Here is a 27968-nt window from a genome sequence, read left to right as displayed (position 1 = left end):
GGTTCTTTCACTGCTTTTATGAAGTATCTCATTTCCAGATTGCATCCAAATTGATATAGAATTTCTGAATCAGGGTATTTTATTTTTCTTTAAAATTTTATGAGGTTTTTTTTCCCCCAAAGGTTTAACTGTGCCCACAGCACCATCAAGGGAATGGATACTCTGGGGTTTGACTGAAATTTTTGTAGAAGTAGAGAGGGAAGAAGATGCATTCAGCTGGTTTTGTGGCTTCTGCTGCACAATAAAGTTGCAAGCCCTGTGTAACAATCTGTCTTCCAATTAAGTGTATTTAAACCTCATAAGGCTCTTGCTGCCACTCTTGTTTTTTGTCATGATAGCTCCAGATTCCCACTTCAGACTTTGTTTTTCACCACACTTAGGTAAGGATACCTTACCATGCTCACCTGTACAAAGGAGAGTGTGGCAGGTATCTTAGCATGCATCAGAGATTTTGCTAAGCAAGAAGGATTTCAGGGAGCAGTAGTAAGTAATAAAATATTAGTGGCACTCTAAAAACCTATGGCAAGTTATAGCAAATTGGAAGACATTGGGTTGGATATGGGAGGGTAACTTGTGTTAACCCCAAATAAATGGGCAATTCTTGCATGGGGATTAGATCTTAGGTGCCCTGTGCATCTCTTTTCTGGGTTGCCATGTCTGTATCTAACTCCAACATGATGTACTACAATAGGAAAGCATGTTGTGGGAATGCCATATGCAGTTCTAGCAGAAAGGATAATTTATATAAGAGATCCAGCCCATGGAAGGATGGGTGGGGGAAGGAAAAAGTAGAGCAAGTGGAGCACCATGTTGTCCTGTCTAAATAGAAATTATTTTTGTAGTGGAAACTAGAAAGGCTTTAATGTTCTTGATTTTTATTTTATATACTGAAAAATTAGCCCTTTTTCATAAGAACAGAACAGTTTAGAAAAAATCTGCAACCAGTTTTCATTTAAAAAAGGATTTGACTGGAATAGTTTTCTTCTTTTGTGTGTATGTGTTTGTGGGGTGAGGTTTGTTGAGGTCAGCTGTAGTGTATTTGTGTTCTAGTTTTTTTGTTTGGTTTTTTTTTTTCCCCAATGACCAAGGAAGAATAGTGAAGTTCTGGAGTTGGTTTTCTAACAATATTGGAGAACATTCACTGTTATAAAAAAATCTAAAAGTGGTTGAGAAGAACAGTTGTCAGAAATGGTTTCTATCTAGGCAGTTTTTCCCTGGGAATGCCTTGCTTTCTGAGATAATGCTAGTGACCAATGTAAAGGCTTTCCAAGCAGTGGAAAAAAATGGAGGTCCTGCAAGTCTCCAAAGCTATAAACTATTCCCAGTGCGTGTAACTTCACAGTAATGTGGTGGGCAGAAATTTATTCCTGATCTCAGCTGGTTATAAGTCTGTGCCCTGGAGCATGAAGATTGAGGTTCTTGCAATTTTTAGTCTAGTTACAGAGGCTATTAATCATTATGTTCAATCCCTTCTTGAATATTGCTAAGCTCTTTGTTCAATATGTTCTGAGCTATTGAACCTCACAGGTCAATTACACAGTGTTTATAAAGCTAATTCTAGATTTTGACCAAGAGTGAAAACATAACCCTCTGAGGGACCTGGTATTGCTTTTAAGTCAACTGTTCCTAATGTTACGCTGGTGAGGGGAGGAAAAAACCAACACAAAAACCCCCTAACCTGTTAAGATATTCAGACTTCACAGAGAGGGGAGGGTGGCTAAACGCACATGAGCACTTGAAACTTCTGGAGTCTTATCTTTGGTTCTGTTTAGATTTCTCAGTGGTAATTTGGGGGTTAATGCTAACTCTTAACAGATTGTTGACCTTCTCCGTCTCAATGGGTGGTTTACTTCAGCGGATGGATGTCTGTGTCTGCTACTGCTACAGTGCTAGGATTTGAGTCCATCCATCTGGAGTAGAAGGATGCTCAGCATGTTTAGGTAGTGTGAAATTTCATTCCTCGCTCTCCAAAAAGCGAGGCATCGGAATATAGTGGATCCAGATATAGACCTGGGGCATGGTTTTCTTTTTTTTGTTGTTCTTTCCCCTCATATCAGTGGTAATTTCACTAATTCTGGTGATGTAATTAAAAAAAAAATCCTAAAAATAGCACAAATCTGAAGTAAAGAACCCACCAAAACACCCACAAATGAAAACAATTGGCTCCCAGTATTTTGTTGTATATTCTGAAAATGTCAGGAAATCATGGTTACTGTTAGGATAGCTGTCAATTTATAAAAGGACATCAGCTTCCCAGCCAATTTTGTGGACTTGGGAGAAGACCATCTGGAGGAGAAACAGAGCATATCCAACAATTGCAGAGGAGCATCATCACTGGTATCATACTCAATTAATGCAAATGCTCAGCTGCCGAAGTGCTGCATAAAAAGCTGACACAACAGCACCTTGATTTTTCCTTGGGGAAAATTTTAATAAAACATCACCCTATTCTGGGAATGAAAATTGCCTAGCATTAAGAGCGTAAGCCAAAAGTTATATGTTTCTTTCTCTTCTGGGAAGTGTAGTAGCTGGCTAATTTGTATGCCATAAAGTGAAAACTTTCTCATGAGCCTGCCAATAGTGTAACATGCAGTTCGTCATAGTGGGGTGAATAAAGTCTGGGAAATTTTCTCCTAAAGTGAAATGTACTTTACTTGCAAGATATTTTTCCAACTTGAACAAGCAGCTATTACATTCCTTCTTTTGAACTGCTGGATGTTAAGCATCTCTGAATCAGTACTTCCAAGTATGGGAAGGGATGTGTGCACTCATTTCCCCTGACTGGCCTCTGCAGTGAGGCTGTTTGGGACCTGGCCAATTTCTGTTCATTATATAGGAAAGATACCAGACTCACACATGCTTTTGTTCATAGATGCTAAAACATTTTACAAATTCAAGAACGATTTTAACTAAACAGGGATTACTTGAGTTGCTTAGTGATTTTTCTAAGCAAGACAAATGTATTCATTGGAGTGACTAAGATACAATGTGGGTTTTTTTTTTTTCCCTGATAGACTCCACATCTCATTTAGAAGTCTTTGAAATCTGAGTAAATGAAATGGACTGAGTAGTCCAGTTAGTATCATTGCCTTACACAATATTGTGTACTTCAGTTTCCCACTCAGTGAGTTACCAGGAGGACTTTACTGTATAGATGATCTTTTCAGAAGTAGGAAGGATCCTGTGGAACAGTAGAATAGTTCAGGTGAGAAGGGACCAGAGGAATTCTCTTTGTCCAACCACCTGCTCAAGACAGGGTTAGCTAGGAAACTGGATCAGGCTACTCAGAGATTTGCCCACTCATATCTTGAAAATGTCCGAGGATGGTGTCTGCACAACATCTTTGGATAACCTGTTCCACTCCTTGACTGTCAACAGGGTGGAAAAATTTCTGTTATGTCATGTCTGAATTTCCTCTTTCGATTTCATGCTTGTTTCTTTTTCTGCCACCATATGCTATCATGAAGAGCTTGTCTGTCTTCTCATAACCTCCTTATAGATATTGGGCAGCTGCTAGTAGGTTTCCCTATATAAAATGAAGTTTACAGGGGGTGGTTTCAAATACAGTGAAGGCATTTCCAAGTTTGCAGTGCAGTTGATGGTCTGCTTATGTATCTAACCACTTTGTTACCTGGAAACTTCAGGAATTGTTTGGCAGCACTCCTGCATCTTTGTTTTGTTTTCTTTTCTTTTCTATAGCTAGAGTTTGTCAGAGGTACTGCGGTTGCCATGACCTATTTAGATGGGGATGTGAAGTGCTAATGTAGGATCACAGTGCCAAGGAGAACTGTGGGGTTCAGTGTTTGGCAGCACACCTTGTTCTCATCCTTGGATGAGAGGTTGGTTAAGATTCTGGGAAAAATGGCAGTAGCTTTATTTTTGGTGGAGAGATTCTGATACATAAATACCCGACATCAAAGGTTTGAAATATATGTTTGAAAAATAATTGTGCATGCTTGATGTTTTTATCGCTGTCTTATCTCTCCCTAGCATCGCCTGGATCCTGAGCACCAATAGCTAGTGTTCTGACACAGCTTATTGCAAAACATGAATCAGAGCTCTTCATGTTTTGTTTGTCTGAAAGAGCAACCTAGATAGCATCTACGTCTGCCCAGCCGTTTTCTTGACTCCAAGAATTACTCATTTGGCCCAACACTTGTTTCACTGACCCTTTTGCTCATAGTAGACTCGGCAGGATGCTGGAATGCATGAGCAAATACTGTGGAGATCTTAATCAGTGTTTTGACTAATACAAGCAGTGGCCTTCAGGTATCCCAGAAAAGGCTCTTTTGAGTATTGTACAAAAATGGAATTGTTTTAGGCACTTTAGAGAAGTAGTATGCAGGAGACAAGGGTTTTTCATTACACAGATCATTAACATTTCTGTTTTGCCTGAGAAGGGTGGTTCTGTTGCCAATTGCCAGCAGCTGGTCACATCTGATGATGGATCTGATGATCAGCTGCACTGATGATGCAGGTGAGTCTCATGGTGGCGGTGTGGGGAAGCAGTGTCACTCAAGATGGGGCTACATTTGTGCACGCCTGCTCACCCCAAGCCACCCTTGGGTGCTTTGAGCTCAGAACCACCTTTTTATGCCTTTGATATGAACCACTAACCATTGTGTATGTGTGGAATAAAAGCTAAAAATCGAATCTAGACTGACTTGTTTGCCCTGCTACTATGAATGGCTTGAAATACACTGTACTATTCCAGATTTATTAGGTCCTAAAATAAGGTGGTGGGACTTCAACAATAGTGTTCTCACTAAAAGCAGACATTTAACCATAAATCATGCTTGTGTGTGCAGGCTGTTAAATACCTAGCCTTACTTTGTGGTGTGCAGGTGTACTGTGTCCTTGCATCTACCAACAGGTATTGCAACCCAAGAAATGCTGCGATTAGTGTGTGATACCAACACTGATGCCTGCAGTGCTGGGTAGCAAGCTCTATGTAATAGGGCCTTCTATCCAGCTAACAATGCACTGAGTTGATAACTCAGTTTCCTGTGCTTATTTAGAGAAGGGAATTACCAGAGAGTATTAAGTGGTAATGATTTGCACTGGGTTGAATGTTGTTTTAAAAGAGCACAATTGCAAATTAGGTCAGTAGCAAAGCATTTTATTGGACAGTCTTCTTAAAATACTGCCTGTGGTGTGGTTGATGCAAAAATGAAAGTTGTTTCATAATAGTATATCCTACAAAAACTATTTCAAGGAAGGTCTGTGGAGAAAATTTGGGACATTTAAAGAAAAGTGTCTTTTCTCTGTTATGTGAAAGAACTTTTAGGTTGAGTTAATCCTAATCAGTCAAATATTTTGCCTTTTGGACAGCATTTTGTTTGCTAAAACTTGTTTTGCAAAAGGCTAATTTATTTTTTTCAAGAGTATGTGTCACTAAATTTTTTTTTTCTTTAATTCTCAATTATGTCATAGAAACTATTAGTGTTTAATAGGCTAATGTTTAATATTTGTTTAAAGGTTTGCAGTGTGTCATCCTCGGCTTCATCTTAGCTACCAAGGAATAGTTTAATGCGTTAATTTTTACGTATAAGTGTGGAAAACTTCCAGGTCTTTTATATGAGAAGTTTCTTTGCTGCTTGTGTTTTGTGGCCACAGTCATTTTCTGGGTTGTTTTTGTGCACTTTCTGGGGTTAAAACTTTCATGGCATCCACAGCAAAGCCCTTGTGCTTGCTGAATCCCCGTTTGCATTCTCAAAAGCTACAGAATGTGGTATAACAAATCATTCACTGAAGAGTGAGCCTTAAATGTTTATGTGAAGGAATGAAGTTTAATGTTTCTTCTTTTCCCTCCTCTTCCCCTGAAAATCATGGAAAACCAGATGTCCACAATGTGTAACCTGATGGTGAAATGCCATTACAAGGCAGCTTTCTGTGCCGGCTGACAGTTTTTCCTACCAGTCTGCATGCCTTAAACCCAGGCTGGCTTTTGTCTGCTGGCTGGTCATGTCACCTGTGTGACAGGCTGTTTTGAAGCCCTAAGTCTTGCAGTTAGAGAGGGGTTCATCATATGGTGCTGAGCTTTGATTTCTCTGATACAATACCACAGCATCTTTCTCCAAAAGAAACAAGGAAGTTGGTGTCGGATTTGTTTTAGGATAAAGCCATTTTATCCCTGCTTTACTTTAACCCCCCAAAGTCTTAGCTTCAGAGGTCTCCAGAACCTGATTGCATCTGTCTCTGCTCTCCTTGACAAAAATGTTCTTTGCCTTCCTGTTTTACTTTTGGCATTTTTACCTTCTCTGCTTGTGTCCCTCAAGCTTTCCCTCAGTAAACACTTGCTAAAATTGATTCAACCTTTTTTAATGTATCCTGCTTTTTTTTTTTTAATTATTTTTAAAATTTATTTGCACTAGATTTAGAGACATCCTTCTGCTGGTGTTGATACAGACTAATGTGGACCACTCTTGTCATATGTTGGTCCATTTCAGTAAATAAATGTTCTCTGTTTTGTTTTCCCTGTGGCACAATGTATCAAGTGCTGGGTGTTCTGAGGAGGAGACTAGGTTAGCTACTTGAATTGTGATTTGGAAGGTGAGCAAGGGTTGGGTTTCTGTAAAATTGATATCTGTTCTGCAGGCGGGAGCAGCTTAATCTGCTGGGGTGCCAGCCATTTGTGTGGGTAAAATGCAAGCAGAGGGTTTCGGCCGCACCAGCTGTGTGGCAGCAGCTGGAGCACTGCCGGGGAGCAGTTGGCAGCGCTGAGCAGTGACAGAGGGGCTTTGGAGCCAGATAGAAATATAAACACTTTGTCTAGCTCAAATGACTAGGGAAACTATTTCCGAACCTCCCTTATTAACTCATTATGAAATATGGAGCTAATGTGTTAACCATTAACTCTGATACGACAAACTCGTGAAGAATGTAACTTGGTTGGGACTGTGATGAAGTCAGTGGAGTAGAAGCAAATTTGCTCTGCATGTTTGGTGGAGGGAGGTGGGAAAGTCATCGAAATATGCCATTGAATCATTTTTTTTTCTCTGATCTTCTGCAACTGAACCAGCTTAAGAGTTATGGGAATAGATAGGGTGATGGAAAAGCATTTTAAAGACAAACACACAAAAAACATGTAAGTTTTACTTTTAAATAATGTTCTGATAACCTTTAAAGCACTATGATTTCAAATGGTCTTAACTGGAAAAAAAATACCTGGGCAGGAGAGGGAAGAAACACCTTTCAGCTGAAGTTTCAAGTCATGAAAAATGACATTAAAATTTTCATGCTAAAATCAGATTTTGACAGAAATAGTTATTTCTGCAGAAATAAAATTTTTAGCAAAAGTTTTCTGAATTGACTAAGTATTTTATTCAGAAACTGGAAGCTAGTTGGAAGCCGAGAATCAGGATGCTTTGTTCGTATCTTCAGTGTATCGGCAAAAATGAGCCTGAAGCAATGACACGTACCAGTTCTTCAGTCACAGAAAAAATAAATCAATGAGAAGCCAGTAGTAACTGCAGACAATAATGCACTTATTGAAAGATAAAACTTAGTTTTCTGTTTTTCTTGTCTGCCATATAAAGTGGTTTTATTTACTGAAAAATTTAAAATTGTGGTAATAATGTATTTTAGTTCCAGTTTCAATATAAATGCTGCTTAAGACAAATTATATTGAAATAATTTTTTATTTTCTATTTAATAGACCTTAATTACATGTTTCTTAATAGTAAAATGGAAATTGAAAATTTCAGTAAATATGCAATTTCTGAAGCTCGTTGTTGTACATTTCTTGCTTGGAAGAAAGTGCAAATTTTAAGTACAATTCTAGTAGTTAAAACCAGATCTTTTAATGGCTACTCTCCGATAATATGTAGCCGTGTAAGGAAAATTATTTCATCCAAACTATTAAGCTTTTCACCTGGATTAAAATGGATGATTGAGGTTTATATTCAATGGCAGTAATATGTAGGACAAACTTCTGTATCTGTCAGTGGCTTTTATCCTTGAAGGCAAAATATCCTTTCATTAGTGATTCATAAAAGTTCCAGACATATAGTGGCTTAAATATTAAATACGACAATGTGCTGTAACTAAAGATGTAGTTCAGGACCCACAGCTTATCTAAAGAGCGAACAGCTGATGTCTAAGACTGGACTTTAATTTGGCTGTTAGTTTTCTTTATATAGCACACAGTAAGGAAAACAGTTTTAATTACGTTCATTCACTGCTGCCATTTCTCGAGGAAGTCATGTACTTAGTGCAAAATGTTTTCCCGTGATGACCTTGGCTGCTTCTTGTGGAACCGTGTCTGATCTGCAGAAACCCTGCCTGAATCAAAGCAGTTAATTTCAGAAACACACCTACTCACCCCGCCCCAAGAAACAGGTTTACTCTGCAGGTTATATTAAATGTACTGGTAAGTGAAGTCATGACTTCTGCAGTTGTGAGGGAGGTGAAACAAAGCCTGCAGTCATGTGCAATGTCTTTCCTATTTGTCTTCTGAAACCTCATTATGCTCTGCAATCCTGTTGCCTGTATTAATGCTGATCCACTAATGCAAATTCTTGGGAACTAAATAGAATATATTTCTGCTGTTTTCTGACTGTCGTCAGTAACCAGAAACCCATTACTGGTATCCATATTTGTTAACGCATTGTTTGGGGACTTTTATTTGTAGTTGCTAGTCATCAAGGCTGAGCTGAAGTTTTGGTGACTTAAAATCAAGCAATATTGATGTTCTCGTGAAATTTTTGGGAGAAAGGGCGGTGTTTGTTCCTCTGACAGCAGATACCATGAAAAAAAGAAAAGCTTTTTTCTATGTTTAACATGAAGTGTGACAGGCTAGGAATTAAAGTGGAAAGATTTAAATTTGTTTGGTGTAGGTCTGTTTAAGCATGGTAGAACACGCTTTAGCACTGCCAACCCTACAACTGCTTCAGAGGTGTTTATGTAATGCACTGTCAGTGCACAATGTGCCCAAATATTTTTAAGCAGTGATGACGTGGAGTGTAAGGTCGTGTGGAACCAGAGTGATGCAAACCTCTGGTTTGGTTGGCTGGATGCGTGGTGGTTTGCAAATCGTGTATGTATGTGTTCGTAGGTAAGTACAGTTATGTATACATATGGGTAGTGATCCAGTAAAGCTCACAGGCTGGATTAGATTTGAGAAACTACAAATTTTTTCTGGTTGAAAAGAAATAGAAATTTTTAAAAAATCCACTTAATATAAAATGTATTTTAAAAAATGCCTACAAGGAGTCAAGAGATGATGGAGATGAAGCAATGCTGACCCTGTGCTACCTACAATGCAGTGACCAATCATTTCCATAATGTGATTACTTTTCACATTAAGCTGAGTGAATTACAGCACATTTTCTCTGAAGTGTGTGCTGTAGCTGTGGTGTGAGTGGATCCCGGGGCTTTTAAAGTATTGCAAGTCTTCTGTGCTTGTGGCTGCTTGGCAATCAGTTGCAGTTGAGCAGTTATTAAGAAACATAATTTTATTTTTTAAAGGATTATTATGATAGAGGCATAGTTTAATAGATTACAGTGGGTGAAGGAAATGATTTTGGATGGAAGTGGTGAATGAAGGGAGTAAAAATGGCTTGTTTGTGGTATTGTGCATAGTGCCTTAAATCTAATTTTATTTCATGTCTTTAATACTAATTGTTGATGCTATTGTTAAACCAAGGTAATATTTTAATAGCAAACTTTAAAGCCCTCATGTTGCTCTGCTGAGTGGAAGATGTTAAAGTGACATTGAAGGAAATGCTGTCTGGACTCTGCCAACCTGAGAGCAGATTAAAATTTGTATAAAAGGCCAGGACTAAATGAATACATCAGATTTTGCAGTACTTAAACCTCAGAATTCAGCTGCATTCAAATATTGGTCCTTTCTTCTGGTGGAGAAAGTGCTGTGATGCTTTTGGCAAGTTATTAAACATCTGAGCCTTAATTTTCCATCTGAGGCAGAAGGAAATTATCTTTCTCAGTGGATATTGCAGATATATTAAGAAATGTATCTTAAAGATACTCAGATGTTACGGTACTTGGGAGGGAGGATGGCCTTGAAAATACAAAGATAAAGTCAGACAAAAGTTACTCAGTATTGCTTCCCTTTGCCCCTGTAACACAAAGAAATTTTATTCTGTCTGATGCAATTTTTGAATTGATACCATTTTTTTAGCCTTTTGGTCAAAAATAATGAGATGAACGTCTGCTAAAACTGAAGTTTGTCACTTTCTTGTGAAAGACCCTTACATTATTTCTGATGTTTTAAATGTAAGGGCCTTCATGCAACAGCCTTGGAAAAATCTCTGTTTCTAATCGGAAATGGGTAAAAGGGTTCTGCTATTCCTGCATGTGGGTTAGTGCATCCCAAGCACAACTAAAAGCAGGGTGGAGAATGGATTGAGAGCAGCCCTAAGGATAAGGACTTGGGGGTGCTGATCGATGACAAGCTCAACATGAGCTGGCAGCGTGTGCTAGCAGCTCAGAAGGCCAACCATGTCCTGGGCTGCATCAAGAACAGCATGGCCAGCAGGTCAAGGGAGGTGATTCTACCCTTCTGTTCTGCTGTTGTGAGACCCCACCTGGAGTTCTGCATCCAGCTCTGGGGTCCCCAGTACAGGGAAGACATAGAGCTGTTGGAGCGAGTCCAGAGGAGGGCCACGAAGATGACCAGGGGGCTGGAGCACTTCTCCTGAGAAGACAGGCTGTGAGAGAGTTGGGCTTGTTCAGCCTGGAGCAGAGAAGGCTCTGGGGAGACCTAATTACAGGCTACAAATACTTGAAGGGGTCCTACAGGAAAGTGGAGCGGGACTGTTCACCAGGGTGTGTAGTCACAGAACAGGGGGTAATGGCTTCAAGCTGAAAGAGTGAAGGTTTAGATTAGATGTTAGTGGGAAATTTTTTACTATGAGGGTGTTGAGGCCCTGGGACAGGCTGCCCAGAGAAGCTGTGGCTGCCCCCTCCCTGGCAGTGTTCAAGGCCAAGCCGGATGGGGCTTTGGGCAACCTGGTCTAGTGGAGGGTGTCCCTGCCCATAGCAGGGGGTTGGAACTAGGTGATCTTTGAGGTCCCTTCCAATCCAAACCATTCTATGATTAAGATACTTTATTATGGTAAACTGAGATTTTGCAGTGCAAATTTAGCAGGTGACTGTGTACCATCTTAGCGTTTCCCTGTCTCCTATGATAAAAGAAATGCCAAAGCTGTTTTAATTATTTCCTTTAAGGACAAGGAATGTAATCATAATATTTTCATAATAATATGTTAATTGGACTGATGCCAAGCTTATGTTAACACCTTGGTTTGGATTTACATGTATTAAAGTATGCCAGTTGTTTTTAACATGAGATTCAAGAAATGCTTGTGCACTTCAGGTTTAGATTTTGGTGTATGGTGGTTTTTTTTATTAATGTGTATGTGTATTAATGGTTCAGTTAAGTGTTTTTAATTAGAGTATTGGCCTTTGCTAAAGGAAGACACAGGTTTGTGGGTTTTTAACTTTATGCTTGCATATTAAAGTTTATTTTATGGCTTTCTTTTTTTTGCATGCATTTTTAAAAACCTGCTGTTAGGTTTTTTATTCTAGTACTAATGTACGGGTTTGCCAGTGCATCATATGGAAAGGGGTTCTTGCCTTTAATTGGTATTCATTTTTATTACTTTGACTTGAGATTTTGGTTAAAGAACAGCTGTTGGATAAGGGCAGGCTTAATGTTGTTTATATTACCTGGGTTTGAAATGAAAAGCAGCAATTAAAAAATGTAAATGAATATTTCTGGAAAGTGACCCCAGGGATGCACTTGATGTATGTTGTTTGCTACAGTTGATGTGATGGAGGCAAATTACGCAGTTTAATATTCAATGATACCTTGCCCCCTGCCTTCTCAAAAGTTGAGCTTTAGGGGAATACAGTTGGCAGAATAAGAATAGAGACTAAAGTATTAATTCAGCGCAACAAAATCCCATATCCCTTGAAATTTGAGATCATATCTGACAACACACCAACTTTGAAACCTGTATTGTCTTTCCCAGAGTTGCACAAAGACTGGTACATGCTCTCACCTGGTAACCTCCTGTACCCGCTCCCCCCCACCCCCCCATCTTTTTAAAGAGCTTCTGCAGCTTCTTTATTTGCATGTAATGGTTTGGGAAATGGCAGCACTCAGGCCTTGCATAATCCTTGGATTTAGGTGGCTGCAAAGGCTGTTTAAGTTGTTTTTTGATAGACACCTGCTAGTAGCAGGGTAAGATAATGATAGTCTAACTATTCAAGTATGGGACAAGAATTTATTTCAGATCCCTGTAAGTACTCCTCAGTTTCCCTGTCCTGTTTCAGCAAGTAACTGATAGGCATGGCCTAAACATAGCTGATGCATTTTGGCATAGAAGCTATTACTGTTGTTACTGTTTAAACTTAATTACAGAAGCCTGTGATCTAGGCTTCCCATTAACAATACAGCTACAGATGAATCTGTAGGAGAGAGATCTGTATCATCAGGTAATTTAGAGGAAGGAGCAATATTACACACAATGAATTTGAACCAAGTCGTCCTGGTAGAATATGGCTTTATCTGCAAAGACTGTTTCTTGCACTTCTGTTACTTTTTTTTTTTTAATAGGGGGAGTTTAGTGTTTGTTGCCAGTCCTGACAATTACCAGTCTCAGAGCCTTTTTTCTTACTCTGAAATGCTTGGAATTTGGCATTTATGTGACAATTATTTTAGCAATTCAAAAGTAACTAAGAGGTGAAATCAGTGTATACAGAGAAGATCTACTTCAAATTGCATTGATGATATTTAGTATGTCTTGTAAACTGCTATAAAACTTTTTTCTTTATCTCTCTCTTCTTTTTTTCTTTTATTTTGATCAGGTAGGGCAGCAGGACCTTAGTGGGGCTCAGCACATGAATTCTTGTGCTAGTGGCCTTCATAGAAAGTGAGAAAGGTGGTGTCTCCCTTCAAAGAGCTGTGAAAACTGTGATAAAACCAATTAGCCATCTGTGCATCTATTGTAATTGGTAGTTTGTGCTGTCATGGGCAGTTAAAGAACAAGCAGCCTTTTGTGTGTTTATCTCTCAAGTACTGGTTGCACCGAGGTTAATGAGACTCCCTAGGAATATAAGTACCTCAGATACAAGTGTAGAGTATGAAGTGTATATTTTTATTGTGACTTTTCAAATAGAAACTGTTTATTTGGGAAGTGTCAAATCAGTGGCTGGCACATGAAATTCAAAGGGAGCAGTAAGACATTTTAAAGTGATCTTATGCTTAGTTTTTTTGTATCACGGTGGCTTCAGTGGAACTGTAGATGGAATTCTTCTTGTCTGAATTTTTATTGCCTTAGTAATAGTATCTCTTAGTACTTGGTGTTTTAACATTGTAAATTATTTCCACAACCCTTTCTGAGGACAGGCAGATATTCTATTAGGCATACAAGCCCTCAATATTACCAGCCCTAATAGCATTGCAGGATTTTTGTCAGTCATTTTTGTCAAAATTGTGTCAGGCAGCAGCCATAATGTTATGCTGGAGTACCTAAAGTGCGTATGTTCTCTCAAAGACAACCAATCCTGTTGGGAATCATACCTCAAAAGAATTGTTCTACAGCATTTACATTTCTGAGGCCTTCAAACCTTCCTTCAGTGAAACTTTAAGTTGCAGTTTGTCCTTGAAATGCTTTAGGGGAAACATAATTTATGTTTTGGTGGTTCTCCTGTACAGGACTAAATTTTCTACTTATCATTCTTAATTAAATGCAGCATTGTTTTTTATGGCAAAATTTCTGTTTTGCTCCTGATGTTTTTGTAAACAAGGGGTTCGTCCAATGGGCATCTACACATAGAATCATAGAGTATCTCAGTCTGGAAGAGACCTGTAAGGATCATAGAGTCCAACTTCTGGCTCCTCACAGGACTACCTGAAACTGCACAATAGGACTAAGTGTTGTCCAGGTGCTCCTTGAACTCTGACAGCTTTGGTGCAGTGACCACTTCTCAGGGTAGCCAGTTCTAGTGATCGACCACCTTCTCAGTGAAGAGTCTTTTCCTAATCTCCAATCTGCACATACCCTGATGCAGCTTCATACTGTTTCTTCATGTCCTGCCACTGGTCATGTATGTCTGTTCGTAGGCTGGATTGTTTTTTCTTTGGGTAACACCTTGAAAGCTGAATAAAAGTTGCCTAGTGTTATGTTGGAGGCTTATTGCTGCTCCTCGGTGTTAAGTGAGGCAGGTACAACCTGACTGAAGATGGAGTGCTTTATTTGAATATCAGATATATATCAGGATAGCGTGAGAGGAACAATTAGATAAAGTTGCAACAATTGCATTGTTCAGATTTCAAACTAAAACTTTGTTTTAGAGAAAGAAAAGATATGGGTGAGAGCATGTAACTAAAATGACAAGTACTTTTCTTGCTACAAGTTTACTTCTTGCTTTTTTAAGTTATATTCACTACAATTTTCTTAGTGGGTCCTCTTCTGCTTCCAAATCCCCACACTGAAACAGGAGGCAGGAAAGGGTGGTGTTCCTCCCCCTTTCACTTGAATAGGTGGCCAGCTTGACCCTGGATGCTCATCTCAATTCTCTGTCAATAAATAGCATAGTAGAATGGAGTCCCATTTTAATGACTAGCCTGCTTGGGATATGCTAATTTTATTTTTAAGTTTTAATTAAGAAGATATCTTACTAATTGGAAGAGGAACAGAACAATCAAGTGTCAGTGATTCTAGTTCATAAATGAGCTTTTTTAACATCCAGAATGTGAACCAGTTGTGTTTGCTGCTGTATAATTTTGTCCATGAACAGTATAGCTTGAGCTGCCTCATTTTTGAGAGTTTATTGTTCCTTTGTAAAAAAAAATATGAGATTTCTCTTAAGAAAGTATCTGAAACAATACGTTATTATAATTTTAACTGCATGATGATAGTCATGGGACCTCTTAGATTATGAAAATGTCTGCTGAAAGGGGGTTTGGCTTTGTGTTATGGTACAGTAAAAATTCTTTTCATAGTAATCTGCTAACTCAGTCAGAAATTAAATATAGTACCAAGTTTGTTTTTTCCTCCACAAGATTTTGCAAGTAGGTTTAGTCTTGTGTGGGTTCTGAAGAAGGAAGTAGGTGTCTGAACACCAAGGCAACTGTGCTTCAAGAGACATGCACGGCTGCATCAATCTTCTCCTGCAAAATAGTTTGATATGTGCAGACTTTAGATACCATCTGAAATGGCCCAAACAAAACCAGTGAAATATTAAAGCAATGTGTGGTGGTCTTGGTATATGACGACCAACTTGTAGAAGTATGGTGTTTTCTTAGTGTTTAGAAACAAAGGCCCCCCACCTCCAGTACTACAGAGACCTCTCATGCAAAACTGTTTAGCATTATATAGATTTCTGGCTTGAAACATTGTTCTATAAATCCTGTGGCAGCGATTTAAGTGGAAGAAAATTTCCATTCTCAACATTCAGCCTGTCTGTTTTGTTTTAATTTCTTCTCTCAAGCATTAGGAAGTCTTCAACTTGATACAAGACAGTTAGGTATAAGCTAGATAGAGTAATCAATGTATTTTTTAAAATGTCATTTTAACAAAGTGTGTTTCCTTAAAAAATTCTTACCAAATTAAAAGAATTACTGAATATCTGAAACAAGGTAATGGGAATTCTTTCCCCCTTCTGAAATTAGTATATTGCTCATTTTTTAAATTATTAAAACCTTTTGAGGCATCTTGAATTTGCTTAAGCCACATATTTGCTCTTTAGAAAAAAAAAATCTGCTGATATGTAAATCCATTCCAGCCACTGTGTGCTCAGTCACATGAAAATCCATGTCCATGTACTTCACAAGGAGATGGGAGGGCAGAATGCCTCCATGGTTTCTATTTAAGAACATATTCTTAAGGACAGGGTTTCAGCTTCAGAGATGCTTAAAGAGGTTGTCTGAGGAGGAAAAGATACCATCTAGGTGGAGTTTCCTGTGCGAATGAGAGCTCTGTGAACATGTAAGCTGCAGTAGCTGTGCTACTACTAACTATATTTTGCACTGACAGCTTTTATGGTACAAGGAAGAGGCTTTTTTTCCTCTTGTCCTTTCTGAAGTTTTATGTCTTCAGCAGTTCACGCCTCCTGAGATGCTATTTCTTGCCTATGATGTCCTGGGAAAATAGATAAGCACTCAACATGCATTAAAGCGTTATCAACTTCTGGACTGAAGTGCCCTTCAGTGAGAATGCCCAGGTGAATGCAGCCCTTTTGTCTGAATTACTGAGATAAAACAGGACAAGAAGAGCAGTCTGCAAGGGACTAGTGACCCAAACGCTAAAGGGTTTTGTAGGTCAAACCCAACACTTCGTATTTAGCCAAAGAACAGAAAAATATTAATGCAATACCTGCAGTTCTGCTGTTTGTTTCCTGCAAGCACTTGACTCAGCATTGCATCAGGTAGAGATTTGACATGACTTTTAGATGCACATCATTCTGTGCCAATTGAATTAGTAAAGAACAAAGGTATGGTTGACTGCAGTGATCTCTTGTCCATTAGGTAGTGTAGCCTTCTAGACAAATAAAGCTGGAAGGAGGGGAGGAGATGTTTTTTTCTCATGGATGGTCCTCATATATCGTCATAAAGAGAGCCAACATATTCTAAATTGGGAATCTTAGCACACTGCCATCTAAGCTTGTGTTTTGCTGTCTTCAGATTTGGCAAGCATTGTGATTTGCATGATGCTTACACATTTGTCACATCTGTCCTGTACACTGTACAGAACAGATAAAATACTCATTTTTGAGTCTTAGGGGGGAAAGGCGACTAACCCTCTAGGTGGAAGACAAAGACATGGAAGAGGGATGAAAAATTAGCATGTTTACAAAAGCTGTTGTTTAGTTGAACTTAAAAGGTGCCCAAGAATTTTGCAATGCAGACTGTTTGGCTGATAAAATGATAATGGCATTTCATACCAATAAATGCAAACTGATGCATATGAAGAACCTAACTGCAGCCATACACATGTGATGGTGAGTCTAAGCACATTACTTTATCCCAGGTAAGAATTACAGGCTCATTGGATAATAGCTTGAAGATAGTGACAGCAGTAGTTTAAATAAGTAACCTTTCAGAAAACAATAGGAAAAGAAGGAACAAAACCAAAGCTGCCATCGTGTTATTGCAGAAATCCTATTTGTGTAAATATCTTTTAACAAAAATGACACAGAAGATGACAGAGAGGGGAAACAGAAGAATGATCAGTCCTAAGTGTAGTACAGCTTCCATTGAGTTGAAAGTATAGATTAAGACCTGTTAGAATGTGAAACAAAGATTGAGGGAGGAAGGATGAGGTAGTTACCTGTACAATCGCAAGCTGAATTTCTGCTAGTGAAGAGGGAATCATTGTGCAACATTTGTTTAGCTGCTTTGTAGTTCTTACTTAGTGAGACATAATTGGAAAGTTTTTGATTTTCAAGACAAGAAATGGTTTCCAACTACACGGTGTTGCATGTGTAACACTCTACCACCTGGAGGCCAGGTGAATTAGTTATTTGTTCTTCCATGTGATTAGTTTGTCCACTAATTTTGTATAGATTGCTGTAATAAACATGCATTTACAGCATCTTGTATTTCTCAGTAACTTCCTGTGACAAAGAGCAGAGCCTTAGCCACCTGCCAGTGGTACTTCCCACAGAATGTTCCATGGCTCCTGGGCTGGTGGCTCTTCTGCCACTCCTCACAACTCAAAGACAAACATTGTGAAGAGTAAAAACTTAAGCAGGTTGTTGACCTATTAAATGGAAATGTGCTTATATTGTGTTTTTGCCCCAGCTGGCAGCTAAGCCCCCCACAGCCACTTGCTCAGTCCCCCACCGGAATGGGATGGGGGAGAGAATTGGAAGTGTAAAAGTGAGAAAACTCATGGATTGATGTCAAGACAGTTAAATAGGTAAAGCAAAAGCTGCACACGCAAGCAGAGTGAAACAAGGAATTAATTCCCTGCTTACCATGAGCAGGTGTTCAGCCATGCCCAGGAAAGCAGGACTCCATCACATGTAATAGTGTGAGAAGCAGAAAAGCCCTTGGCTCTGTGTAAGCACTGCTCAGCAATAACAAAAATTCCCTGTGTTATCAACACTGTTTCAGCAAAAGAGAGCCCCATACCAGCTACTAGGAAGAAAATTAGCTCTATCCCAGCCAAACCCAGCATAGTTTGTGAGGAGCTTGGAATAATCTCAGGAAATTATCTCACACCACATCACACAAGCCTTAGGATTGAATGTCATTGTTGTGAGGTTCTTTTATTAACAATTGTAGTTACCTCTGAAAACAGAATGGATCGAGAGTTCCTTGTATGAACTGCTTGGAGAAGATGTCTTGTGAGTTTCCCTCCCCACTTCAGGTTTGGTGTTTAGATACCAAACTTCAGGAAGGTTAGAACTTAGCTAAATTGTTTTGCTGGGATTCCATCAGAGGTGTATGCAGGTAAACCTCAAGTAAATGCAGTCTCATGTAAATCTCTTCAGTTCACTCATTTGGGGTACTTGAAGCTCCTCTGTGAGAACACGAAGACAAGAATAATTGTCACCCTGCCTCATTTCCCTCTTACTGTGAATGCCAGTGGAAGATCTACTTCTCCCATGGTTTCTAGGTAAGTACTTGATTAGATTTTTTAAAGCACAGGCCCCACTCTCCTGGAGATACTCCATCAACCTCCTTCAATGCCAAAAGAATCATCCTTACTTAGTGAAGCAGTTATATTCACCTCAAGACTCATAATTGACTTCCATTGAGAAAATACAGAATAAATTAGATTTTACAGTAGCTTAAACTTTGGCCTTCAAGGCAATGTATAAACCACCTTCTCAAGCTGTCTGAAATTCTGTAAAAGCAGTTTCTACATATACTGTAGAGCCCACAGAGGAAGCTCTCGAGTTGCAGTTAGTTTTCTCAAAATAATCTAGATGAATCCTGAGGTAGTTGGCCACATCATCTCACTTTTGGGGTGCCTTCAAAGTTTCATCACTTCACAGTTGAGATTGGCTTAAGGATGTCAAGTGGTTGGGTGTTTTTTTCTGTATAACTTCTACCCTTTCCACAGAAGACAGCAGGGGCTTGGCATGTGGAACTTGAATTCATAGTTCACGTGATCTTTTGCTGTGATACTCAGTGGATATTTCACCTTAAATTTTGATTGTCCTTGTTAATGAAGCCTGTAAAGGAGGAATGGAGGCAGTTGAACAGTGCTGATGAACTGAAGTCTTCCATTGTATGTTGGTAGTTCAGTTCCAGTGCAAGAGTTGTCAATACTTACTGTGGTTGTTTTACTGTTCTCCAAACAGGAGCTCACCCTTTGCATTGTGTGGCAAACTCAGCAGGTAGCAAAAATCTTGTGGACTGAAATTGTGGCTCAAATGAACAAGGCTTAGTCAAGAGGAGTGTAGATAGAGATTTTTCAAAGTGGGTACTGTAAGCATGCAACTTATTCTAGCTGCTTTGTTTTTTGGGGTATACTTTAACCATAGTAGTCTACATTTTGTACATAAATCATTTTTAGTTAGAAAACCTGGGATTTTTTTTTCTGTTGCAAACTAGAAAGATACCAGGTGAAATTAACAAAAAACCAACCAAACAACAAGCCAGCAAAGCCTTTCATGTGAGTATCTCAAAGTGAAAATTAAGGGAAGCTAAAATTCATTGCTTTCAAATAAGACGTGAGTTTCAGTGCATGACATATTTAAACTTGAGAAAGATGAAGGTGAACTCATCTTTTTGTGTTAAGTTTTAATTCATTTATAGAAGGCTTTCTTCTCCTAGCTATAATGCCATGGATGACTTTGAAATGGGATATCACTGAGTTTCGTCCTTGTATGAGATCAGCTGTAGCAATATATGTCACTCGAAAATGAAATGTTTTCAGGGATTCTTCCCTGGGGATTATACTGGTAGATATTAAAAAGCTATTGGCAATTTTTTATAACTCTCTCTAAAGAAAAACTTTGTAAACTGTGTCTCTGCCATTCATCATTAAAGTCTGTGTCACAGAGATACTGCTAACCTTTCCTGATTGGCTAGATTGTTTTTCTGTATTGCAAATGCGAGAATTGTCAGCTGTGTGGTTTTGGGAATTGTATGTCATAGTAGATGGGTTAGTTTAATTAAAGCTACTCCACTAAACCACCTTACTGATTGTTACCATCTTGCAAACAGAGCGTATACATTTGAATTTTATACTGCTTGAGTTCTTTGGGGTGTTTTTGAAAAATGATTGACTGAGCTGATGCTTGAAATGTTGTTATTTTTTTTTCCGAGTAGTCTAGGTTGTGGAGCTTTGTATGCAGTGTATTAGTAACAATAAGACGTAGCACCCGCGCCTGAGTTATGTGTATATACAGGTACATCATAGATCTTAGGCGCTACGGTGCATTTCTTTGTCTAGAATTTTGTGTACGTATTTCAAAGATACCTCCATTTCTCCAGTGAAATGTTGCTGCTGTTGACAGCACACTTAGTTGTAGAATGCTGAATATGAATGGCTCTGCTGTCACTTACTCTCTTTCAGTTGGGGATGAGGAATTTAGGCAAACAAGATGCAGATTATTTTACCTGACACTTGGTATAGGCTTCATACTCTTTCCAGATAGGCTTTTTTTTTTCCCTCAGTAATTTTAATATATTATAAAGGCATGTAAACAGCACTAGCTGAAGTTGAATTCTGTCTGTGTGTAATAGTTGAGTTTCTTTTGGTAAGTATGAGAGAGATGGGGCTGGGAGAAGGCTGTTTGTTTATTTTTCTATAGCAAGGAATGCTTTATTGTTGCCGGATGAGGTGTATGGGAGTGCTGTTTTGCATCTGTGCTAGATGCCCACCTCCGCTGGAGAGCCTACAGATCTGCACTTGTCTTCAACATAGAGTAATTATGGAATTCCATACCTTGACTAAGCTTCGCATCTGGTATCTCTGTGCATCAGCTGCTGATCACACTGCAGATCAGACTGCCTTGGGACATTGCATTTTTTTCCTGTTTAAGTACTTTTTGGCTAATTTGGGCTAGCAGAATTCTTTAGAATAGCCCTTATATGCAAGCTTTAACTCTGAGTTTAAAATAAGAAAAAGAAAAAAATGAGGCATGGAAAAGAGTATTCATCTTCCCTAAGAGGAAATCCTAAATCAAGTTAAGAGACCAAATTCAAATTCATTGCACCAATGTATTCCAGTCTGGATTATTTTATTATTTTATTATTTATTATTTTATTTTATTTATATGAGGCCTTTGCCAGCCTAAGTAACACAGAAGTATCAATAAGAAATAAAACAGCCTCAGTGTAACTGTATTACTGTTCACAGAGGATGTGGCTTTGCTAGGAATGTTGGAGTTAGGCTTTCTTATTGCATGGAAAGAGTATAGTTATCCAAAATCATTGGATTAACCTTTTTTGGAATCAATGTATAAGACCATGAATTTTATTTCTTTTTTTTTTTTTTTTTGTCTTAGAAGTTGCAAACATAATTGGCACTGTGTTATGTTGCCTTTTATTTCAGACACTGACTTTTTAAGGGAAGTCCTACCATAGCAGATACTACAGATGGTATAGTTCAAATATTGGTTTTGTGAAGCAAGTTTAACAGCGTGTTGTACTTGGAATAACTTGTCACACATTCCACTGTACTATTTGCTGCTTCACTGGCCATCTTCAGATAAAAATTATTTTCTTTGCATTCAACACATTTTTGTCATTGCTGGGGTTTTTTATTAAGGTCATGTCTTGCATACTCTGTGTATTCTAACTTCAAACTAAATGCAAATGCAACAATTTAGGGCATACTGGTGACAGCAGGGGACTGAAGAGGACTCAGCCAGTCCTCTGAGTACAACTGGTTAGGTGTCTTGTCAAATCAATTTTTGTAAAACATTGTCAGTGGCTTATAAAGTGACTGGCTAGTTCTCCAAATTCCCTTTCACAAGTTTACTCACTTGTGTGTTTATTCTCTCCTTGTGCATTCCACCTGCAGGTGTCAGAATGGCCAGGTATGTGTTGAGCAGTGGTTCACCTTGGTCACTCAGTTTCTTTTATAAGGAGAAAATAGGCTCATGCAGACGTGTACAAATTACTGCATGTAGTTATTACTTCTTGGATAGGGGGGAGCAGTGGGTCTTACTTCTCCCTTCAGTTGCTACTGCTCTCCCCTGCTCTCTTTTAGATGATTTAATGCAGACTAATGGAAATAGGGCATTCCTCTCAAGTTAGAATTGAACAGTATGTAATGTCACCACACAGGACACAAGGTAACTCTTGGCATGCTTTTCACTATGCAGTATTAATAAACAATACTTTGCATGTTTAGTTAATTGACCACCAGAGCTGTGACATTGTGTAATCAGTCTGTTTTAAGTATAGCAATTTGCAGATGACATGTGTATCTATTAACTTGAAAAGCTCCAAAGCTGCCTCTTTATATGTGAGAAATTGTTCTCAAGTGCCACAGAGCATTTTGGAGTCTGCCCTGGCATGAAAGTGGTGGCATGATTTAGAGTACTGATAATGGGAAGCTTGTACTTGCAGCTGGTTTCTGTGTGGAGTTTTCAAATCTAAACTCAGGTATTCCGCTTTTTTTTCCTCTTTCTTTAAAATGTATTTTATTGCAACTTTTTTTTTTTAGTTCTGTGACTCTCCCCACCCCCTTGGAAAACAATCCAGTCCCATGGTATTGGAGTCTCTGTGTAGTCCATCAAGTCCAGCTGTAATTCTAGTCTGCCATTGCCTGCCAGCCAGGTTTCCCAATCCTATTTGGGGTAACATGGGCAGCGACAGAGCACCTAGTTGCGTTCCAGCCAGGTCATGTTCAACCACAGTCAGCAAGTGGGGTTGGGAGCAGGGGAAGTGATGGGGCTAGTGCAGGGGAAGAAGGAGGATGAAAATAATAGGGAGTTGAGCAGCAATGCTAGGAGAACTGCATGGATGAACAGGAAGTTCCTAACAAGTCTCAAAAGTAAAAAGGAAGTATAGAGAAGGTGGGAGCAGGGACAAGCAACTGGGGAGGAAGATGGAGACATTGTCTGAGCAGGTAGAGATGTAGTTTGGAAAGGCAAAGTCAAACTGGACCTGAATCTGGAGGGGGTGTCAAAGGCTTCAAGAAGGACTTTAATGCAATAAATGCAGATTTAATTTTTTTTTAAAGCAGTAAAAACAATTAACTTTAAAATATGGGAGAGTTTGGCTTCTTTGAGTTAGATCCCATTACTTTGAGGACTGTTTGACTTGCTTTCTCTCTGCATACCTTGGTGCAGCACCTTACTTGCTGGCAGAGTGCAATTCTGTTTCTCTGCATTTTGTGTTCTCTTTCTCCGTGGCTGTCCACCACTTTTTTCCATAATGTGGTACCTGTCATTTGGTACCCACTGGTCTCTGCAGGTGGTTACTCACTAGCTGTTTTTTATCCTGAGGCTCCTTCTGTCGTATTCACCCTTACCCTCAGACCAATCTGATGTTGACATAATAAGGACAAGAAATGTAAATGTTTTGAATGTATTTTCTCATCATTTCACGTGGAAGATTTATTCATGTTTGAGACACCTGAGAATAAAATTTTTGCCTACAAAGTGGAAGTCATCTTTTTTCCCAGGGGAAATGAAACCTTTCTATCTGCTTAAAAACCAAGCTAAGAAACTGAATAGTCTTCTGGAATATGCCTCTGTGACTTAAGTTGGGAAGCAGATGAGAGGAAAGAATAATAAATGCTACTTAATTTTGGGCACATGTTATGGAATTTGCTCATGCTGTTCAATTTTTATCATTACTGAAGCTGATTGATGCTGGAATCGGCCATGAGCCTTGAAACGAGAACTATTTAAGCATGTGTTTAAGCCTTGGTGGCTGTGGTGGGACTCAAGCAAACGTGTGGGGTTCAGGCACACCATGCTTTCTTCAGAGTGGGACTCTACGGAGGGTTATGGTTCTGACAGTGTCGGTAAGCGAGTCACTAGAGCTGCTCAGGGTGTAAGCCAGGGCTGAGTTTCATCTGCAAGTTCCATTGCACCTCCTTGTTACATAAAAAAGAAAAATATTTCTATGTGTTCAAGATGTCACCAAGGTCGAGCCGCATTTTCTCTCCTGAAGGCTGCCAGAAGCCCTCACACGTTACTGTTCTAACACCTAACCATAGTGTGTGTCCGGCGCTCCCCCAACCTCTGGAGGTTTCTGGGGAGCCAGGAGCCATCTGAAGCACAGGCCAGCAGGGGCTGCTGTAGGAGTAGGAGATGCAGAAGATTCACTGCCTCCCTTTTGGAGGAGTGCTCCTTGAGGGTTCGCTCCTGCTGCCCTCTTTTCCCGCCCACCGCACCCAACCACTCTTGGGCTCGGCAGAGCCTTCCCCGCACGGTGTGGGTGTCTGTCACTTACTCACAGCTTTGCGCATTTTGTATGTTCATGAATTAAACACTATGTTTCATCCTTACAAGGCTGGAATTAACTTCAGAGTTCTTATTTTGGCTCAAAATGTTTTAAAATGCTTTTTCATGTTTATTGTTTCTGTATGAGTGGACAGTGGCATTTCTAGTGCTGATTTCCAGATGCCCTTACATTGTGGCTTTAGCATCATTTGTCACTCGAGAACTTGCTGGTTTCCTTCAGTTCTGGGACATAATTGAATTGGGGATGATTTGTTACATCCGTTTGATTGAATGTTGAGTTTTTCTCCTTAATTCCTATGAAATCACCATTAGCTATTTTGGCTGCAGTTCTGCACTGGTTTGAGGCAGCGCTACATTGTAAATCAATATCTTTTCGAAATGACTGCTGTAAATTGCCTAGATAGCATATGCATGGTTACTTTGGCTGCAATGCTGCTGCAGAGCCTGGATACTCTGCCTTTCTGGGAACTCCACAGGCAAGTCCATCATATATTTAAAAAAAAAAAAAAAAATCTTTTTAGAAAGAGCATGGAATTGCCAGTGAAATTTATGCAGAGAAATATTGTACCCTCGGTGCTCATCCTTACCTTTTATATTTTACTCCACTGGGATTACCCTGTCTTGAGGGATTTCTTTGTTTTCTGCTTTAGATTTCCCCCTTTCTTAGCTGTAGTACAGCCGTACCATTTCAGCTTGCTAGTGCAGAAAGATGTTGTGAATTCAGTTGCTGAATGAGCCCGGCCTGACTGCAAACACTAACATTGCTAGAGAGATGCCAAAGAGTTGCAGGTGAATCTGACCTCATCTGGGCAACAGCAAAACGGTAAGATGGGGCTTCTTTAAATCTCTGGGATTAATTGGGTGCTGGGGTTTCCCGATTCAACCCAAAGCCTAGTTATCACATGCTTCCAACTTGAGCAGGATTCATTCTGTGCATGTCAGGGTGGGTTTTCTCGGGAATGCTTAGTATCCAGGCAGAGGGAGGCAGTGGGAAGCTGGGAACGCCACATGAGACCTCTCGGCAGCCACCCTGGTGAGACTCCCCAGCAGCACTGCCTGCGGTTTGTAAATATCAGGGAAAAGGTAGGGGAAGGCTTGAAAGCGATGCTTTTCTCGTGCAGCTCTGTTTCTCTCTCTGGCAGCCGTATTTATTATTGTATTAAGAGGATAGTATGGGCAATTTTTTCCGATGTATGCTTGGCTGAACGCCCTCTGGGACCAGTGAGTGAAGGACGTGATCAGCCACTTTTTCATCTCTGCTAACAAGTCTGTGCATCTTGCTAGATCTGAATAAATGTCTTTATCAGTTGCAAATTTGCTTGGTGGTGGAGGACAAAATTGAAACGATCCTTTATAAATACATGCTATATCATGGATGTCAGTGTATCTTTTTGCCTTGTTAACCTCTGTGATTATTTTATTTCTCTTGCATTCTGTCTCTGTTTAATAAAACAAAAAGTGAGGTAGTAATTTTAAGTAGTTGTTCCTGAATGCTTATGTAGGAGTGTGTTAGCAGCAGTTTGGATCTGTGTGGAATATTTCAATGTATGAAAGCTCAGAGCAGCAGCATGTTCAGGGAAAGAGGGGAGGAAAAAAACGGCAGTTATCATTAGTACCAGACAGAAAGATGTGGCTATTGTGTGGAATAATTTGAATTCTTTTTGATGACTTAACTTACAGCTTGTGTGTTTCAGTTGTAGATCCAGCCATAGATGAATCTCAATACAAATGCAGTGAAACTGAACAAAAAAGAAAAACAAATTCACCATATGTTCTAGCATTTAAAGTAAACCAACTGTGTCAGTAATGGTAGATTGATGAAATACTGTTTTTGCTATTACTAGTTAGGGGTAAAAGCAGAGGGTTTTATTTCTAGAGGGGCATGTTTATACTTTATGCAGTGTATGAATTATACTCCAAGTAGAGATCAGTTGTATATCAATGTGGGATCAAATAACTAGTCTAACAGTGATTCATGTTTGCTTTTTCTATACTTACCAGTTAAGGGGCTTTTCTTCTTAGTCACTGAATATGATTAGAGGGGGAAAGTTCAGTGCTATCTCAATTATTTTCTGAAGGTGTCATTATTATTTTGCCGGAGTTCCTTATTTAAAAAAAAAAATCTAAATGTGTGACACTATATTGCAATGCAAATGATGTGAAGTGGGCTGTTTCCCACTGTACACAAACTTGATTTGCATAATCTTGTCTCAGAAAGTAGAGATGCCTTTTTTTTTTTTTTGTCAAGAACAACCTTGAATGTTTTTCTTGCAATAATTATTTCAGCTGCATTTTTATTGAGGTTTTTCTTTGCTTATACTGTCACACCTATTAATGAACTGCAACCCTTCAGTGCATTTGTCAGTGTTTAATGCATAGAAATAATCAATTTGTATTTTCTTTCATGTTGTACAATGAACTAACGTCCAGAAACTCTCAGTCATGTAGGATTTTTAAAGCATATTTTAGATTAGGATATTAGTGATATTCTCAGTGATTTTATTTCATCTACACGCACATGTGAAAGTTGTTGCTTCTGCCAGCTTTTTTCCTCCAAGTGTTTTTTCTCCCCAAATTTAAAACCAGCAGCTCTGTTCATTGTGTTACTACTGTCTTTTGAGTTCTCCCATTTTAGTTAGAGCTTAAGAAATCAAGAATGTTTTGGACTATTTTTTTATTGATAACTAATATTCTCTGTGGTAATACTTAGTTAAACACAGATCCCAAATTAACTACAGGTGAAAAATAATACATAATGTGGAAAATGTGCCCAAAAGTTAAAAATAGAGATAGAAACTGTGAGAAGTACAGAGTTTTGTGGGCGGTTAGTGCCGAGTGCTCTATAAAGATGATGATCTTCTATGTGTGTATCGGTTTTGTAGTGATGCTGAGGTCTGTCAGAGCGGGAGACACAGGTTTACCTGCAGAGTGGATGTTTGTTGTTGTCTCCTTCATGTCTCTGACTCCACACAAAAAAAAGTTCAAAAAGTTGGAGTTGAGCAGGCTCAAAATCTTCAACATAACATCTCAGAGCAAAGGGGCTAGCCAGCAAAAATGGCCACCTAACTATCCTTTTTAGCTATTTTGTTGCATGAATCTGCATGAATCTTAAACGAAATGAAACACAAAATTTCCAGAAAACCAAACACACACACAGAGCTTATAACATCTTTTCCCCTCCTTCTGCAAGCTTGTGTGGGTTATTTAAAAAGCTGACCTCTGAGTAGATACTCTGTCTCAAGTAAGCAGTTCTTGTGTCTCCCAGAGATGGAGAGTACCATTGCAAGGGTCTGCGACTAGGCTGCAGTACAAGTCTTCCTACGCCATCCCAAGGGGGTAGCTGGCGTGGGCACTGCAAGAGGGAGTCACACTGCTCTGCTGGGCTCCAGCTGCCAGAGAAAAGGCATTATTTCATGTTTTGATGGGAATCCTGGCACAGCGCTGGCCACTGCTGAAGTGACTGTCCCCTGCAGGTTTTGAGGTGCTGTCCTGGTGTTGACCTGCTTCATGAGCAGTAGGAATTTGCTAGGTCGAGAGCGAATGGTTAGCCTGGGTCAGGTGAGGCTTCAGGCTGAAATATTTGGTGGCTTCTTTATAAATGTGACAGTGGCTGT

The 27968-nt window shown here is 39.3% G+C and overlaps 1 protein-coding gene across 2 annotated transcripts in view; it reads left to right on the top strand.

The window, feature by feature from the left end:
• The window catches only part of CDK14 (cyclin dependent kinase 14), a gene marked incomplete at both ends in the record, with an annotated part of 247792 nt that overhangs the window by 36402 nt on the left and 183422 nt on the right, over window positions 1-27968 (top strand). The window contains one exon of one of the 2 annotated variants that reach the window (XM_084260302.1): window positions 24762-24830. The exons of the other annotated variant lie outside the window; for it this stretch is intronic. Within the exon in view, the coding sequence (XP_084116428.1) occupies window positions 24762-24830 (69 nt within the window). Of the gene's footprint in view, window positions 1-24761; window positions 24831-27968 lie in introns of those variants that run through there. 2 annotated transcript variants of the gene reach the window in all.

Source organism: Gallinula chloropus (assembly GCF_964237585.1).
Source record: "Gallinula chloropus genome assembly, chromosome: 2".
NCBI classification, from domain to species: domain Eukaryota; kingdom Metazoa; phylum Chordata; class Aves; order Gruiformes; family Rallidae; genus Gallinula; species Gallinula chloropus.
The sequence above is the reverse complement of the archived record's forward strand: the minus strand, read 5'-3'. Positions and strand labels throughout refer to the sequence as shown.